We start from the raw sequence: 17,585 nt of genomic DNA on the forward strand, positions 1-17,585 counted from the left end.
AAAAGGGCTCTGGCTTGCTCACAGACGTGTTCCTTCTGCTTCCTCCTCCACTGGCAAGAGGAGAAGCAGAGGACTTGATACACCTGCATAATGGCTAGCAACAGTCTTGTTTGAGAAGTCGGACAGTCTGGGTTCAGATCCTGTTGCTGCTACTATTTCCATACACCCGGGGGAATCACTTGGATCCTCTGAGCTTCCTCATTCATAAAATGTGATTTAAAAAAAAGTGACTTCTTCTCCAGGCCACAGTATCAATTAAATGAAGTGATGCGCAGGGTGTGCTTAACACAGTACTTGGCACAGAGTAACAACTAAACAAGTGCTGACTACTTATGTTATTAAAAATGTTATATTCACTTTCTGTTAGATATTACAGTAATCGTGAAAAATCTTGACTCATCCTTTTTTTGACTTTCTCATTGGCATTTTCTCCATGAACAATTTCATCTTGATATGATCATGCCAGATTCCTAACAAGACATTAGGGGATCTCTTCATCATTCTTTGACCTCAGGTTCCTTTATCTCTATGTTTGCTGATGTCCTGTTAATACCACAGAGGTGCAACATGTATAAGAATAGTGTTACTGGGGATCCCTGGGTGGCTCAGCGGTTCAGCGCCAGCCGTTGGCCCAAGGCGTGATCCTGGAGTCCCGGGATCGAGTCCCACGTCGGGCTCCCGGCATGGAGCCTGCTTCTCCCTCCTCCTGTGTCTCTGCCTCTCTCTCTATATGTCTATCATAAATAAATAAATCTTAAAAAAAAGAATAGTGTTACCATTATTTGAAGACAACATCGTCGTCATCATATCAACACCGCCAGGATGGAACCAGGACTCCTTTCTGGACAAGACGTGCATGCTAAGCTCACTCATCTCTCCTCTTTTCATCTCCTTCTATTCCTTTCTTTCTTCTTGGAATTTGCAATCTCCAGTCCAGGACACTGCAGAGAATGCCAGGGGTAGGTCTGCAAACTTTGCCTTAAAGGAAAACAGTCTCCTTGAAGGGAGTCAGTCATGACGGAAACAGTCATTTGTTTGAGAGAACATGTGTCCTCTGGAAACTAACTGCTGTTATACCCTAACAGTAGCAATACTAGGAATGAAAGTGCTCGTAATAAATTTATTTTAAAGCTGTTTATATGGTGTCTAGTGTGACACTAAATGTTTTGCAAATATTATTTCATTTAATCCCCAGAGTAATCTATGAGGAAAGCACTGTGGCCAGAGAGGTTAGGTAAGTTGTCCAAGACCACATATGTAGTAAACATCCCTAGCAAGGCATGCACCTAGTTCAGTCTGGTTTCAGACCCAGGTTTCCCAATTCCCATTCTATTTTTCTAGTCTACATGATGCTGGGCCTTTGGTTTGATGTTTTGGATGAGTGAAAGGAGAAGTTATTTGTAAAATGTCTCCTTGCTTAAGTTGTGGCCAGCAGGATGGGGGGAAATGATCTTTAAAGTGAAATATCAACAGATTGGAAGTGTCTAATGTAAAATGTCATTTCAAGTATACAAGTCCTCTGCAAAAGGGAGTTTGGGACTTGGTCAGGCAACCAAATGGAATATATTAGAAATGGATTCCTGGGGGAGTTGATTCTGTGGAGGGATCTTCAGGGGAAGATCCCTGTGCTGGGCAGTAGGGAGGCCTCAAGCAGTAGAGCAGTTGCTAGTCATAATGGATACTTTCTTCGACTCACAAGTAAAGTGGCCTTCCTTGAGGAGAAAAAAGCCAACTTACAGGACAAGGAGTCATTCTCCCTCAAACTTTCCTCAGTTCCCCCCATCCCCGACTTCAAACTTCCAGCAAATTCAGAGAACACCTTCTTTACCATTTCCCTCCTGCTTCCAAGAATGTGAGAGGGATTTGATCTTCATCTCTCCATTGTTCCATGTATATACATCCAAGTAATCTCATTCCTAGTCTTGAAATGAAAAATGCAGTGACTCATCATATAATGAATGTCAAAGGGAAATTGTGAGTCGTGGTTAGAGACTATCAGGAAGGAACACAGTGGGTTTCCCAGAGATGGAGGAGAGACAGACACTATAATTGCCTGTCTTTTTGCCCTTTCCCTGCGGTGGCAGCTCAAATCATTTTGTCCAGTCTAGGAACAATTTATCTGTATCTCCTCTGTTTCTTTTCCATCTAATATAAGAAGGGCAGGAGAGGCTGGTTGAATGTTCATTTCATCCAACAAATATCCAAATACTTTCTATGTTCCATCTGCTATCTGTGTGCTATATCCTGCAAGGAAATAAAAGATGAAGTTGTTCTCCAAGGTCCTAAGGCAAATACTTACAATAAAATATTAATAGATAAGTAATATATTAATTTAGATACCTCTCAGCTCTACAAGAGTTCAGCGACCAGAAAAGAGTCGGGGAAGTGGGCTCTCTGTGTGGCTGGTAGGAAATAGAGAAGAATGGCCTTGTAGCACTGCCTACCCCTCCCCATGCCCTACCATCATTCCTGTCTGCCCAAGGTCGAGCTATGTTAGAAATCTTCAGTTGAGGGGCGCCTGGGTGGCTCAGTTGGTTAAGTCTCTGCCTTCAGCTCAGTTTATGATCCTGGCATCCTGGGATGAGTCTTGCATTGGGCTCCCCGCTCAGCGGAGAGTCTGCTTCTCCCTCTCCTTCTGCATGCCCCTCCCCCTGCTTTTGCTCTCTTGCCCTGTCAAATAAATAAATAAAAATCTTAAAAAAAAAAAAAAAAGAAATCTTTGGTTGCAACAAGAGAAATCCCACTTCAACTGAATTAAGTGAAGAGAGAATTTATGGACTTTGGTGGCCGAAAATTCCAGTAACAAGGTGGGTTTCAGTGGCTGAGAGAGGTTATCAAGTGGATATCTTAACTCTTTTTGCTATTTAAGCTCTTAAAGTTTCCTCTGTTTTGTCCTCATTCCCAAGAGGTGGAGGGAAGGCATCCTGCCCCTGCAGATTCATGCCCTCGCAGTGTAGCCACATCAAATGAAAGCTACTGTCTGCTGAGATCTCCAGCAAGTCCTGGGTTTGGATTTTCTGGCCTGGTGCAGGTCACATGCCTATCTCTAAGCCAGTCACTGTGATGAGGACCATTAAATGCTGCAGGGTTTTGCATTTTTTCAGCCTACATTAATTATTAACATTATTATTATTGCCATGCTTTTGTCTTCTAGCCTACACAACTTGCCTGGTATGCTACAAATAATGACTTGGCAACCACTTCCTGTGTGCCATCTACTGAGCCCGATGTCTCAGAGATGATCTCCTTAAGTCTTCACAAGCACTTTAAGTGGTAGAGGGTATTGCTTCCATTTACAGGTGAGGAATCTGAGCCTCAGAGAAGATAAACTCCATTTTATATTCTCTGGGAAACATATTTCTGCCTGACACCAAAGCTCTTGCTCCTAATCATCTGCCTTCTTTAGGAGGGTCAGGCCAGCTTTTTAACTCTCCTCGCTACAATGGATAAACGTACGTCCCAGGATGAACTGAGGTCTACACAATGGCAGCTCAGCTAAGCTGGTTCTGATCCTGTGGATATTAAATAAAGAGGCATAGACTGAATGTGTTGGTAATTTCTGGACTGCAGCTTTATTTAATGATATTTTTAGTCCTTTCAATTCATTTGATTCCTATTAAACTCTAAATGAATTAGTTTCAATTATGAAATTATTTTCTCAGCCTAATCCAGTCTCTCCGGGTGTACATATTTTTCATATCCCACACTCCGGTCCACCTGGGTTTGACATTTGGTGCTCTGATTGCTTTCCGTGATGCAAGGATTTCAATCCCAGTGGATCCCAGCGTGTTGCCAAGGATTTTCCTTTGGATCGTTAATGAATGCAGGAGGTCCTTCCTAGCATTTTTATGTTACTCAGAAAAATCATTCGGTATGTGAGAGAGAAGACAAGATCTTCCTTTTGAAAAACACCATGCCTTTTAATCATCTGCGAGAAAACTTCCTTTCTTAGTAATCTCACCCTGGCCGCCAGGATGGGAGCAATACAGGGGAAATCGTGTTTGTTCATTTTAGAGCAAGCCTGCCAACCTTGGGTTCTGCTTTCAATTTTACAAAATGGAAAGTTAATGAATATATGTACATATATGCATAGAGGGAAAGGGCACCCCCTATACTGTAAGAAACCAGTGTTTGTTTGAAGCTTTTTTTTTTTTTTTTCTTTCAGAAATTCTTGTCTAAGACTAGAGACATTATTCATCATGCCAGAACTTGAAGCTGTATTTACTTTCTGGGGAAAAGTATTTTTGTGTTCTGTCAACAATGCTGCAGTTTTTGGATACTCTTGTGCTCCCAGGAATTAGAGACACAGAGAGGAGTAGAATGGCAGCCTGGTACTCCTTTGTGAATCCACATTAGGCTTTTAAAATAGAAACCACTGTAAGTTTAATCAAATAGGAAATGCATACAAAACCTCAGTGTTCTTGGGCAAAAACTTCAGAGTTACATTATTCACCCCGAAGACCTGAAAAGATCAGGATCCCAAGCATAGTTACAAATCCCAACATTTCTTTGTGGTGCTCTGAGTAACTGCAAATGGCAGAAGAACTTTAAAGCCACAATGTGAAGAAGGCTCAGATGTATTTTGACACTGAGGAAGAAAGGAGAATGGGATTGTGGGTATAAATGCATGGCATTGTTAGTGAATATGAAATTTTTGTAAATATTTAATGAAGTGTTTCTTTTCCTCCAATGAGTTGTTAAATTAATGATGCATTTTATAATCCGTGAGTTCTCAGCGCAAACAAGGTATCCAGTTTTAAGTGTATCTCCTCGTTAAAATTTCCTTTGTTCAGTTAAAGTATTCAGGAAGGCTTCTGTTAAGTAAACTGCTCTGTGTTCTTGGCTTGACTTCAGGGAGTTCAGCGAGGGAACTGTGTCTGTGATGGGGGACGTGGCAGGGGGTGAAGTATGATTTAAAGAAAAATTCAGCAGCCCAGAAATGTGTTAATGAGATATGAGTGGCAGGAGGTGATTAGCAGAAGAATCTGGAGCCTGGTCCAAAGTGAGAAGTGAGGCTGGGTTTGGATGGGAAACCTGGTGAATGACTGGACTGCCTGGTAATCAAATAAGCTGGGGGTATTAAAGCGTGTTTTGTTTTGCTTTAAGCTGGGGTGAAATGCACATAGCATAACACAACAGAAAACCAGCCATCCTAAAGTGGACAACGCAGTGACGTTCACACTGTTGGATACCACCATCCCTACCAGTTCCAAGACGTTTCCATCATTCTGTCCTATTGTGGGTTTTAATGAAAAGCTGAAGAAGATTGGGAGACATCTGGATTATGGAATTATGGAATTATGGCACTGGCTACATTCTGTCATGTTCTAAGTTTGTTGTCCTTAATGGCCTTTGCCTGAAAATATTTGTGTTAAACTGAGAATTTCGGTGTAATGGAAGTTAATGCCCTGGAATCTGATTTGTGATCGGCGGCTGCATTTCTCAGGAGATGACAAGGTTTTATCATATACCTCACTCCCTCCCATCAGAATGTACCCCCCCGCTTCCTGATATATTCCTGCACATTCTCATCATGAATCGAGTGCCAATAGTAGGATGAGGAATGAAAAGGTGGATGAGACAGGGCTCTGCCCTGTAAGAGAGACTTAGTTCTAGTTGGAGAGAGAGGTTCTGACAGAGGCATGTACAGGCGAAAGGTGGGACTGGAAGGATGAATACTTGGCTGAGTCCAGAGGCTTCTGAGGGGAGCTGGAATCTGAGCTGAGACTTCAAAAATGAGTACAAGCCAACTGAGTGAAGGGATGGCAGGGGATATTTCAACAAATGCAACAAAACAAAACAAAACAAAACAAAACAACAACCCACAAACCCCAAAAAACAACCAAAACCCAAAAAAACCAAATGCGGTGTGAAGAGGTTGTTAGATCCCAGTGTGAGGTGGGGTGGCCAGAACAAATGGGCAAGGATTGGGCAGTGGAAATCAGATGTAAGATGTGTTCACACATGGAAAAACAGACTCGAGAGATAATCCAACCCTTAAGTAGCAAAGCTTGGATTTGGATCCACTTATCCTGGCTTGAAAACGCTAGGTATTTCCACTGAACCATGCTCAAGAGGAGGGCGCAGGGTATGGAAATATTTAGAAAGTAGAATTGTTGAGGACTAATTTGGAGATCCATTGCATGGTGGGGCAAAGCAGAGGATGCTGCTGTGAATGGCTGGCAGCCTTGCTGTTTCTTTTCACATGTGTCCCTACCTGTTACCTGTCTCCCTCGACTCTTCCACTTTCAATACTCAAGCACATCTTCTTGAGGAAGTCTTTAGATATTCTATGTCTTAAATGCTAAGGCATGTGTAATATGTGCAATAAGATTCCAAAGTCCTAGAACAAGAGAGCAGCTCTAGGTTGCAAGCACAGCAGACACCATGTATTTTTCCTCCTGCTTCTTCCAAGCCTAATCCCTGCCAACCCCCTCCCACTCCTCATCCTCATCCTCAAGCCTAGTGCAGAATTGGTATTTAGCAAGTGCTGGAAAGACTGAAAAAGGGAGGTATTCAAACAGATGTAGAATGAGCTCTCCCGGGCAGAGATTTGGAATCAGTGGATATTTTTACCACCACTCCTTGACCTCACTTATATTCTCTGTCTCCGTGGGTAGCCCTTTTACGGTTCTTGAACACACCACATTTCCTTTTAGAATCATCTGGCAATATGCTGCATTCTCTCTGTGGCAGGCAGAATGGCCACTCAAACATTTCCAACCGTTAATCCCCTGGAATCTATAAGCATGGGATATTTTAAGACAGCAGGGGCTTCCCTCACTGCACTCTACTCCTTTGAAGAAGGTAAAGGAACCGATCTCAGGCTAGTGAATCCTGGGTTACCTGGGTGGTCTAGTCTAATCACGTGAACCCTTAAAAGCAGAGCACTTTCTGTGGCTGGAGTCAGAAGGATGCCATAGAAGTTGGAGAGATTCAATGTTTAAGAGGTTTGGGACCTACTAGTGCTGGAAGGGCCATTTGGAAAGCATGAAAGGGATGTGGAAAGTCTCTAGGAGTAAAGACCACTCCCCCTCCTGCAACTGACAGCCTGTAAGGAAATGGGACCTCAGCTCTACAACCACACCCAACCCCCTGAATACACTTGGAGGCAGATTCTTTCCCAGAGCATCCAGTAGAATGCAATCCTTGATTTCAGCTTTATTGAGGCCTTAGCAAAGGACCTAGCTGTCTTCCTGAACTTGCGACCTACAGAAACTGTGGGATAATAAATATGTGTTGTTTCAAGTCACTAAGCTTGTGGTAATCCGTAATGCAAGAAATAGCAGACAAACATACTCTTTGTAAGCGGTCTAGAGCAAGCAGTTCTCAAAGTGTGGTTCTCAAAGGTCTCTGAGACCCTTTTAGGGGCAATGTGAGGTAAAAACTATTTTCATAATAACACGAAGATGTCATATACTTTTTTGCATTGTGTTGACATTTTCTCCAGTGGTGCTAAAGCATTGGTGGGCAAACTTTTGGAGTTTTAGCTCACATCAGGAAGGTGGCACTACACTTTACCAGTGGCCATTTTATTTTTCACTGCCACGCTTTTACAGGAAAGAATATGTGGTCTCACTTAAGGGTGGTCTTGATGGAGCAGAAAAATTAATACTTTTATTAAGTCTTGACCCTTGGGTCCATGTCTTTTTCCTAATTTGGGTGATAAAATGCAAGGCACCCATACAGCATGCCTACTGCAGTCCAACCAAAGATGGTTGCCTCCAACAAAGGCACATGTGCCCTTGTGTTGTGACATAAACTGGTTGCTTTTTTGTTTTTTCACAGAATACCATTTTTATTTGGAAAAAAGACTAATATAAACTAGTTATTCCAATGTGGGTATCTGAGAGATACTTTCTTGAAAATGAATGAAATGCATCTGTCACTTCAACAAAAACAACAAACAGTATTTGTTGCCAGTGAAAACATCTGAGCTTTCTAGCAAAGATTAAAAGTTTGGAAAACCAGAGTCTGCCACTATAATTTGACAGATTCTCAATACTTTGTCTGATGAGATAGGCAGTGATATTATGCAGCAAAAGAATGTGAGTTTTTTGATATTATAAAATAAACTAAGTACTTAGAACATCTAAATAAGTTAGTGGATCAATATTTTCCAAGTGACTAGTGCATGATGTTACAAAGTCATGCATGGGTAAAAGCACATTGAAAAATGCCAAGAAGGGTTTACTGGTATGATTTTGTATTCCACATTGCAACTAACCTCTAAGAAACTTGTCGAGATTTGGTGCAGTGGAAAGAATTAGCACAATTGTCTGAGAAGGCTGAAAATACTCTTCCCCTTACCATACAAGGCTAGATTCTCTTCATTGTACTTCAACCAAAACATCATTACACAACAGGATCAATGCAGAAGGAGATATGAGAATCCAGCTGGCTTTTATAATGCTGCTTGCCTCGTTATTTTTGGTTTTGAAAATTCATTCATTCATTCATTTGTAATCTCTACACCCAACGTGAGACTCAAACTCACGAACCTGAGATCAAGAGTTTCATGCTCTTCTGACTGAGCCAGCAGGCACCCCAGAAATATAGTTTTTAATTTAATTTTATTTTGAAATGTAGTTTTTTAAAGTAAAAATATTATATTTATGTTGGTGTGCAATGGGTTTGTTATTGTTAGGTAAACGAATTAATAAATATTTTCAGCTTCAATTTTGAATACAGCAAATATCGGTAGATATAAACCACAGAAATAAAATCTCTTTGTGATCCCCAAGAATTTTGGACTGTATGTTATCTACTGAGGCTCCGTGGAGGGCAGACCACACATAGATATAACTCAGTGGTTCCATATTTGCCCTCTAAGCCAATTTAAGCTCAGAGGTATTTTTCCTTTGGCCCTTGTGATATTTAAAACAATTGTTGAACTCTGAACGAATTTACCATATTTACAAATTGGTAGGTTTTATGTGAAATACCACATTTCCCAATTCTCTTGAGAAACTCATGGGCTGACTGCATTGGGCCCACACTCTTGCAGGGCCCCCAGAACTGGACCTTCTTTGGGACACATGCTTTCTGGTTTCTCTCCATCCTCACTCCACTCTACTCCTTATGTCCCTTGTTGAAACCTAGTCCTCCTCAGTCGCTCATATGGCTCACTCAGCTCCTGGGAGCATTGTGTTTGTAATGTCTGACCTCCTACCTTCATGGCAGGAAGTTGGGAAGAAATGGTTGAATTCCGGGGCTCTTTCCCTGCCCCCGGGGGGGTGTTAAGTCACAACAGGCCAAGAGCCCACATCAAAAAGCTGAGATCACCAGGTGAGAGAGAAATTTCTGAAATGGAGGCAAAGGTCATGTTTTAAGCCTCATTCTCTCAAATGGTCTAATTGTTTACTGTTTACTATGGCAAGTAGATGGGTATCGTGTCAGGAGGGCAGCTGAAATTGGGATTAGGAAATGGGCTCAGGAGCCAGGGTGTTCAAATTCTCGCTATGGCTTTTGATAGCTGTGTGACCTTGGGTCAGTTAACTAACCTCTCTATGTCTCAGTTTTCTCATCTGCAAAATGAGACTAATAATATTATCTACCTCATAGGGCCATTGGGAAATTAAATGAGATGGTATATAGCAAGAACTTGGAACAGTACCTGGCACCAATAAGCCCTCAATAATTATTAGCTACTATTTCTATTATTCTTTGAGCTGGGCTTCAGTCTGGGTATGAAAAGTTAAGTAATCTGCCATAAGGTTCTGGCCAGGCAAATTGGACTCTGTCTGTCACCCTATCTCACAGATCCCAGGGATCCTGACGTGAAAGTAATAGATCCCAACAGATATTTGGGGAATGACATAGTGCATCATTTTGATTGGCAACCATACACTTAATTCACCTGTTAAATCTACAATAGATTTGAAATCAATCATGAGGGACATTAACCACTCTACTCATTAATTAATTCACTTAATTAGCCATCTCTTTATTTTTTAAATACCTATTGAGTGCTTACTATGTTCCAGGCACATTGACTTGGAAACAGGTGTCTCGGTTTGGGATTAGAAACCACCATCAGGTAATTCTGTACAAGAGGGTCTAAATATTTTAATCCCTTGTTCGTTAAAAACAATATCCTTTTGTTTCTAGGGGACTGTGAAAGAGCTAGTCCTAATCCGAGGTCATGTTGTCTACATGAAAGAAATCACTATTAGTGAATTGCCTTGAAAAGAGAAACAAGACTATAACTCTCAAAAAAAAAGTTCTGTAAGTACCCAATTTATTAATAAAACAATACAGTTTAAATATTTATGATTTATTTTGGTCATACATTTTTTTTACCATCATTCCCAAAATGTTGTGCATTTGGCTGACATGTATTTGCAAGGTTAGGATCTATAATTATAACACTGGAAACCATACAAGGCATTTGATTTGCTTATTAATACTTCCTCCCACAACAAACAACAAACAGATCTATTTTGCCTTGTGATTTACTTCCCTATGTCTCTAAAAATAAATTCCTCCTAATGCCTTTTATACTTGCAAAACACTTGTCCATTTCTCTGTGAGAACACTATAAAAGCGAAACATTCATTCTTCTGGTTTAAGACTGGCCAGTTCATATCAAAATAAAACACCTCCATGCAAAACAATGATTCTAGGCATTTCTGCTGATAGAATTTGCTCTCAGGAGTGATACAAAGAGGCAATAGGAAGCCCCACGCTAAGCTTAAAGATCAACTTGGTGGACCAGGTTTCTGGGGAACCATACTGCATGGCCATTTGCCACTGACAAGTTTCTGTTGTTGCGATCCCACCAAAGACTCTTTGAGGTCATTCCTAGGGATTGACATAAAAGTGGGACCATTCCACTAGGGTTCTGTGATGCCTCCTTTAAGAGAACAGAGGCTGGCCAGGAGGAACACTCCCTAGTCTGTTTAAGGAAGAGGTGTGACTATAAAGCAGTGATACTGATTTGGGGTATGCAGCTTCTGGAATCAGTTTCACTACTTTCTATTCCCACCTCGGAGACTGGCGGGACTTTTGTGCTATTGGCAGGGGAGAAGTGCCCTTCTCAAGCAGACTAGGTGCTTCCCTGTGTCAGATGGTCTCTGGGGTGGTACCCTGGAGTCTAGAACCTCAGGACTCTTAGATGTGGACTGCAATGGCATCACCTGAGACCTAATTAGAGATGCGGAATCTCAGGCCCATGCATACCTGTTGCACCACAGTCCAGATTTTTAACAAGATGTCCAGGTAATTTGTGTGCACAGTAAAGTCTGAGAGGTACTGGGCTAGGTGCCCCAGACCCACTTCTAGAAGACTATGTCTAGGTGGATAAACCTCTTCTTCAATAAAGAGACCATTCTTAGCAGGGAGGGATTATAGATAACAATTGCAAAAACAGTGTGGGTTTTTTTTTTTTTTATTTTAAACATGCAAAATACAGTCCATGCATCTGCCATTTTGAAAAGTCTCTCATCCTGTAGCAGATAAAACCAAATTATGTTTTGGCTATCAACGTTCAATAAATGTGTCAAAATGCTTTACAGTGTAAAGATAATAAGAAATTTAGCAAAATTTCAACAAACCTGTATAAAAAACGGATACAGATAACATTTTATTTCAAGGCGACATGCTGTAATGTAAAGAGTAAGTTATAATTATCCATGTTTCTTTGTAAAAAGTCTTTAACAGTACAAGAGCTTAACAGATCCAGGCCTCAGGGCTACACATGCAAAAAAAATTGTCAGTTAGTTAAAAATCACCAAAACGTGCTATTTTTTAAATATGTATGTGTGTGTGTCTTTTTAAGTACAGGAGTAGTAGAAGTATTAAATATTAGCAGGTATAGTATTTCAGAACTCTGTAAAAGTATGTGGAGTTCATGGTGCCAGTGTCCGGGAAGACTCATACATTTCTGATGAACATTTTGGCTTAATCCCTTTGCCATTGTAATAGTCCACGACTTGATTTGGGACTTCAGCCAACACGCTCTTTGCCAGGGCAGCTGGAGATGCCTGCAGGGAAGAAGAAATCACCGTGACTTTGGCACCTGGCCACAGGAATCTGATCCAGAGTCAGCCTAAAAGACTGCAATCTTGCTCTGAGCACCCAGCCTCTCTCTCTCATTCATTCATTTAGTCATTCGATATTTGTTGAGCATCTACTCTAAGCAAGATTGTCAGATTGTTGGAAAGCGAACTTTTAATTTCATAATTATATTTTTCAATGTCTGTCTCAGAATATAAACTACTCACATCTGGGATCCCTGGGTGGCGCAGCGGTTTAGCGCCTGCCTTTGGCCCAGGGCGCGATCCTGGAGATCCGGGATCGAATCCCACGTCAGGCTCCTGGTGCATGGAGCCTGCTTCTCCCTCTGCCTGTGTCTCTGCCTCTCTCTCTCTCTCTCTCTGTGACTATCATAAATAAATAAAAATTTAAAAAATTAAAATAAACTACTCACATCTGAGGACGGGTGAAAGTTGGAGGGCAGAATGAATTTTCTTTAAGTTTTGTTCCCAATTTGGATTCAATTCCAAGCACTGTGCTAAGGGTTTATGAGTTTGTGGTTCTTGCCATTAAGGAGGGGAGCCTAGTGTGGCCAAGATGAACTTCACTGTGAGATTGATTGAACACAGTACATGCTACAGACCAGCAGTATCACTTCGCATGGGAGCTTAATAGAAATGTAAATGTTAGACCCCTTCTAGAGCCACTGAAGCATAATCTGCATTTTACCTTGATACCCTGGCATGATTCCTATGCATACTGAGATTTGAGAAGCACTGCTCTAGAGTCACAAACACCCTGGGACCAGAACACAGAAAATGAAAAGATGGCATCATTTTAGAGAAAATCACAGCAGGCTTCCAAGGGGAATGGCATTTGATCATTCTCAGCACAGTGAGTAATCTGATGGGGCTGAAGGAAGTGTGTGTGTGTGTGTGTGTGTGTGTGTGTGTGTTGGGGATGCAGGATTGTTGGAGTATTCCAGTTGGAAAATAAGCTTGAGGTTAGGTGATAGAGGGTCTTTAATACCACTAATTAATGTAGTCTTTATCCTATCAGCATTATGATCTCACTGTATGATTTGGGGTAGAGGAAGGTGGAGGTTGGTTTTCTGCATGGACTCTGGAGTCATATAGAGCTGGATCTGACTTCTGGCTCTGGGATTTGGTACTAACTTTCCAATCCCTGGGCGAGTAAAATTGCCGGAGCCTCATTATTAGCTATTATTGAAGTTGAAAACTTGAAACCAAGGAACCAGTTAATGAGTGTCTGAGATTCCTTAGCAAAGAAAAGAAAGGGCTAGACTCAATGTCGAATGACCTGGTTTCTTGCTCTTTCTTTCTTTATGTGGCTTGCCACTCAGCCATTAAACTTGGCTAAGCCCCAATGTTCCTAGAGACAAAATAGCAAAGGATAGGGATTGAGTTTATCTTACACAGTTTCTAGGAGGCTCAAAAGAGAGACATGTATCTTAAAGACAATCTGAAAACACGTCAAGGAGTTTTTCTAAAGTTACCTCTCACATTTTGAAGATGTCATGACATGTTAGGCACTTGGCATCCATGAATGCTCTTTTAGTTTATAAATGTCTATTCAGGGTTGTGTGTTAGAGCATGGTCCACATGTACACTGGGGTAGCTATGAAAGTCATTCCTATCGTTTTCTCTGGCCACAGTTCACATAAAGGCTAGAAAGTCAAATACTTAATTTCCCAGCCTCTCATGCATCTAGGGATGGCCATATGACCCAATTTCTTTGTTTCTTTTTAAATTTTTAATTTTAAATAAGTCCCATGCCCAACATGGGGCTTGAACTCCTGACCCTGAGATCAAGAGTCACATTCTCTGCCAACTGGGCCAGCCAGGCACCCCAATATGACCCAATTTCATCTTTGAAACATAAGGATTGTTTCTTGGAAAGCTTTTCTTTCATGGTTAGAGGGGACAGACATGTCTCCCTTTCCTCTTCATTTCTTCCTTGAACTAGAATGTAATTCTTGGAGCTATGGAAATTGTTTTATCATCTTGAGTGAATAGCAAAGAAAATCACCAAGTGCTGATACCATCAAATCTCTGAAAAAAAGATGTGGGCAGCTGCCAGTCCCTAACTTCTAGTTGCATAAGAACAACATATTTGTATTTATACAACCTAGGGTTTCTCACTTTTGGCTCTATTTCCATTTTGGGCCTGATAATTCTTTGGGTGGGGAACTGTCCTGTGCATTGTAGGATGATTACCAGCACTCCTGGCCTCTACCCACTACACGCAAATAGCATCCAAAGCTGCCACCATCATAAATGTCTCCAGACATTGCCAAAGTTGTCCCTGGTAAAGAACCACTTGTGCAATCCACTGTAAGATGGATTGGATTCTTAGGTGAAGCCAAAGATAACCCTGAACAGTGCTGTCAAATAGAACTTGGTATAATAATGGAAATCTCCTACATCTGCCATGTCCAATGTGGTAGTCACGAGACACGTGTGATTATCCAGCCCTTGAAAGGTGGCTGGAGTGACTGAAAAACTGAACTTTAAATTTTATTTAATTTAAATAGCCACATGTAGCTATTTGTTGCTGTATGTAGATGGCACATACATACAGTCCTTCTAAATGACTCTCCCAATTCCTTTGCATTATCTGGGTTGGTGGCTCTGGTGAGCAATTAGAGCTTTGGGGGCATTATCTGGTTGGGAAAGGGCCAAAAATGTGAAGGCAGCTGTATTTATTAACCCCCTACAAGGACCAGGTGCTGTGCTAAACTTTCTATAAGACCACCTTTATTCTTCCAAATGTGTGTGTCATCTGCCTCATTTTACAGACGAAAGTCTGTGGCACAGTGAGGTTAATTAACTTGCCTGGAGCCACACAGCTCAGAGTCTGTGCCCTGCCCCCTTCCAAGATCTGAGTTATCATGTAAAGGGAGGCAATTCATGGGTTACTCGCTCGTATGAAATGATGTCAGCTTACCTTCCATTTCGTTTACTGTGTATGAATTCAGAGTAGATACGTTCGGATAATGATATGGTTTTCAAGCTCTAATCTGAAATCCATGAAGATAAGGGGCATGATTTGCTTCTGGTGTTGTCTTTGTAACCCACAAAGCAGCTGGAGACCATGCAGCAGACACGTATGAGCAGTACCCCACTCCTTTGACCTGGTTAGCGCGCTTCCTTGTTTCTGAGGCCCCTTCAATTCCCTGCCCACTATGGATTTGTCCTTCCTCTTACCAGCTCAAGCTATGAGGCTTTCCTCAGGGCTGTTCCTCTCTGCTATGAAGTCCTACAGTGTAACATTTGAACCCCTTTCAACCACCCGCAGGTTGCTTAGCATGGCAGTTTCCTGCTGCCACCTATGTTCCAAACGTGTGATACTCCAGTAAATTCCTTGAGGCCTGGACCCGTGGTTTTATCATTTCACTGTGGTCCCAGTCTAGCATGTGCCGTACCCACAGCAGGTGAACAGGATGCGGCTGGGAGAGAGGCAGGAACTTGCATGGCTCTGTGGCACTGCTGTAGCACACAGATGTGTGTGTGTTTGCAGGTGTGTATGTATGCAGGGACAGGAAGAGGGTGGTTTGGGGAAGTGCGTGACTCTCCTAGGGGATGAGCTCTTTGACCCCTCTTCACTCGCACAAAGTTATGGGTGGTGGGCAGTAATGTGACTTTTTCAGTCTGGCTGACAAAATGGGGCAGGAAATGAAAATCTGGAAAAGCCACCCCCTCTCCCCACCTTGGGCAGTATGCAAGTAAGTAGCTTCATTGATGATCACAGTGCAGCAAATTGAGCCTGTTCTAGCACATTCGTCCAGGCAGTAGATACCACTTCTTGCTGTCTACATGCAGAACACCTGAGGGCTTGGTGAGCCTTTTTTATTTAGTAAGTGGTTTCATTTGGAAATACCCTCCTCAGGCAAACTGAAGGGGGGCTGTGGTAGCACAGCTAGCCCTCACCCACGCTATTGCCCATGTGCTTGTTGGGGGCTTGGAACTCCCTTTCCGCTCAACACTATAGCCAGGGATTGATTTTAGGCTTCTCTAATGATTCTAATTACACACAGTCCTCCTTAAAAAGAGAATTGCAACTGTGTGGCAGTACAGTTATGAGCAATACCTTATTGTGTGGGGAGCCCTGGCGTGTTCAAGGATCTCACTAAGTGGTCCCAGCAGGCCAAGAGATGTAGGGTTCACTGGAGGCTGCTGGGCTCACTATTTATCTGAATGTTTGCTTTAAAGCCTGTCCCCAAAAGGTGGCAAACAGCAGTTTATGAGAAGTATATGCCAAAGGCTCTGACACTGGCACTGGGACGTGTCGATAATAAATAATGATCCATCCATCCTTTCACTCCTATACTTGCCTTACCCAGTGTAGCTGGGGTCCCAGTGTGAGCCCAAATTGGGATTCAGATGTTTCTGGACATACCTGGTAAAATGGCTAGGAGAGTGAAAGCAATGCATCTGAATGAGGGCTTTTGGCTTGAGGAGAAAGGCTTTTCCAGAAAATGTCAGGAGGGAAAGCTCAAAGTGGATGGCACAGTGCCTATTCCTTCCTCACCCTGCCTCTAATAACTGACTTCAGGCCTGAACGTGGAGGAGCTGGACAGGAAGCTAAAGACACTTGTAGAAGGGATCCTGCAGGTGTAGGGACACAGATTTCACTGCATTAACGGTCCAGGTGACAGAGGGGTCTCTGTAGCATGAAAAGGAGGGGACTCCTGTCATTCCCAAGGGGACTGCAGGGTATTTGCAGGGCACTGAGGATTTTCGAGATTCCCTCCTGCTGGGGTAGCTCCAAGCCCTGGGAGCAGTATCACTGGCACCATACACACAGCAGAGGGCAAGGCCTCAATGGATAGCAGGGGGCAGGGATGCTCTGCCCTGGAGTGGCTTCCACAAGGGTCACAGAACAAAAGAACACAGACAACTGTCTGTGACAACCTACGTGAGTCACAGATACTGCTGGGGGAGGCTCTGAAGGGTTCCTCAGGGCCATGACCAGCACAGAAGGAGACTTTGTGTGTGAATCAGAGAAGAAAGCGTCACTTGGGGCAACTGCAGCCCTTCCAGGTACAGGGTTTGGTTATATTTTAAAGGTGCCTCTTCTTCTCTGCAGTTGGTAATTACCCCAAATTTGGAAATGCTGAAAAATTGGTACGGAGCAATTTCTCGATGTCACGCTAGAGCATTGTCTGATGGGCCTACTTTAGGGTCATCTTGGGACTGTCACACTGCTTGACCTACTCTTTGTTACTGGTGGAAATCCAAGAGTGTAAAGCTAAATGTTAACTTGCAGAAAACTAGTAAGATTTCTGCCCTGTAGAGAAGGTAATCTAAAGATGATGATGAAGAAGGTTTTTTACCCTTTGGGTCATTAACCAGTTTCAAATCTGCCTTAGGAAACCTGGTCTAGTATTCCCTCCCACTGACCATCAGCAACTATTTTATTATCCTCCTTTGAAGCAGCTTTGCCATCTTTCTGGTTCCCTCATTAATAAGGTAAAGAAATCTTTGATGCTGCTTAGTGTATACTTGTAGAGGATTTAGGTTTCTATCATTTCAAAAATAGACTTTTCCAAGGCAAACACAGGCTTCTCCTGGGGCACATGGCTTGAC

At 42.3% G+C, this 17,585-nt stretch overlaps 1 protein-coding gene across 1 annotated transcript in view; it reads right to left on the reverse strand.

Moving 5' to 3' along the window:
- Positions 1 to 10,223: 10,223 nt before the first annotated feature.
- CPNE4 (copine 4) overlaps positions 10,224 to 17,585 on the reverse strand; it is a 329,018-nt gene continuing 321,656 nt past the window's right edge. Inside the window, 1 exon segment of the mRNA XM_038570851.1 lies at positions 10,224 to 11,984. Coding sequence (XP_038426779.1) covers positions 11,850 to 11,984 — 135 coding nt within the window. The 3' untranslated portion in view covers positions 10,224 to 11,849.

The sequence above is a fragment of the Canis lupus genome, chromosome 23, assembly GCF_011100685.1.
Source record: "Canis lupus familiaris isolate Mischka breed German Shepherd chromosome 23, alternate assembly UU_Cfam_GSD_1.0, whole genome shotgun sequence".
In the NCBI taxonomy this organism is placed as follows: domain Eukaryota; kingdom Metazoa; phylum Chordata; class Mammalia; order Carnivora; family Canidae; genus Canis; species Canis lupus.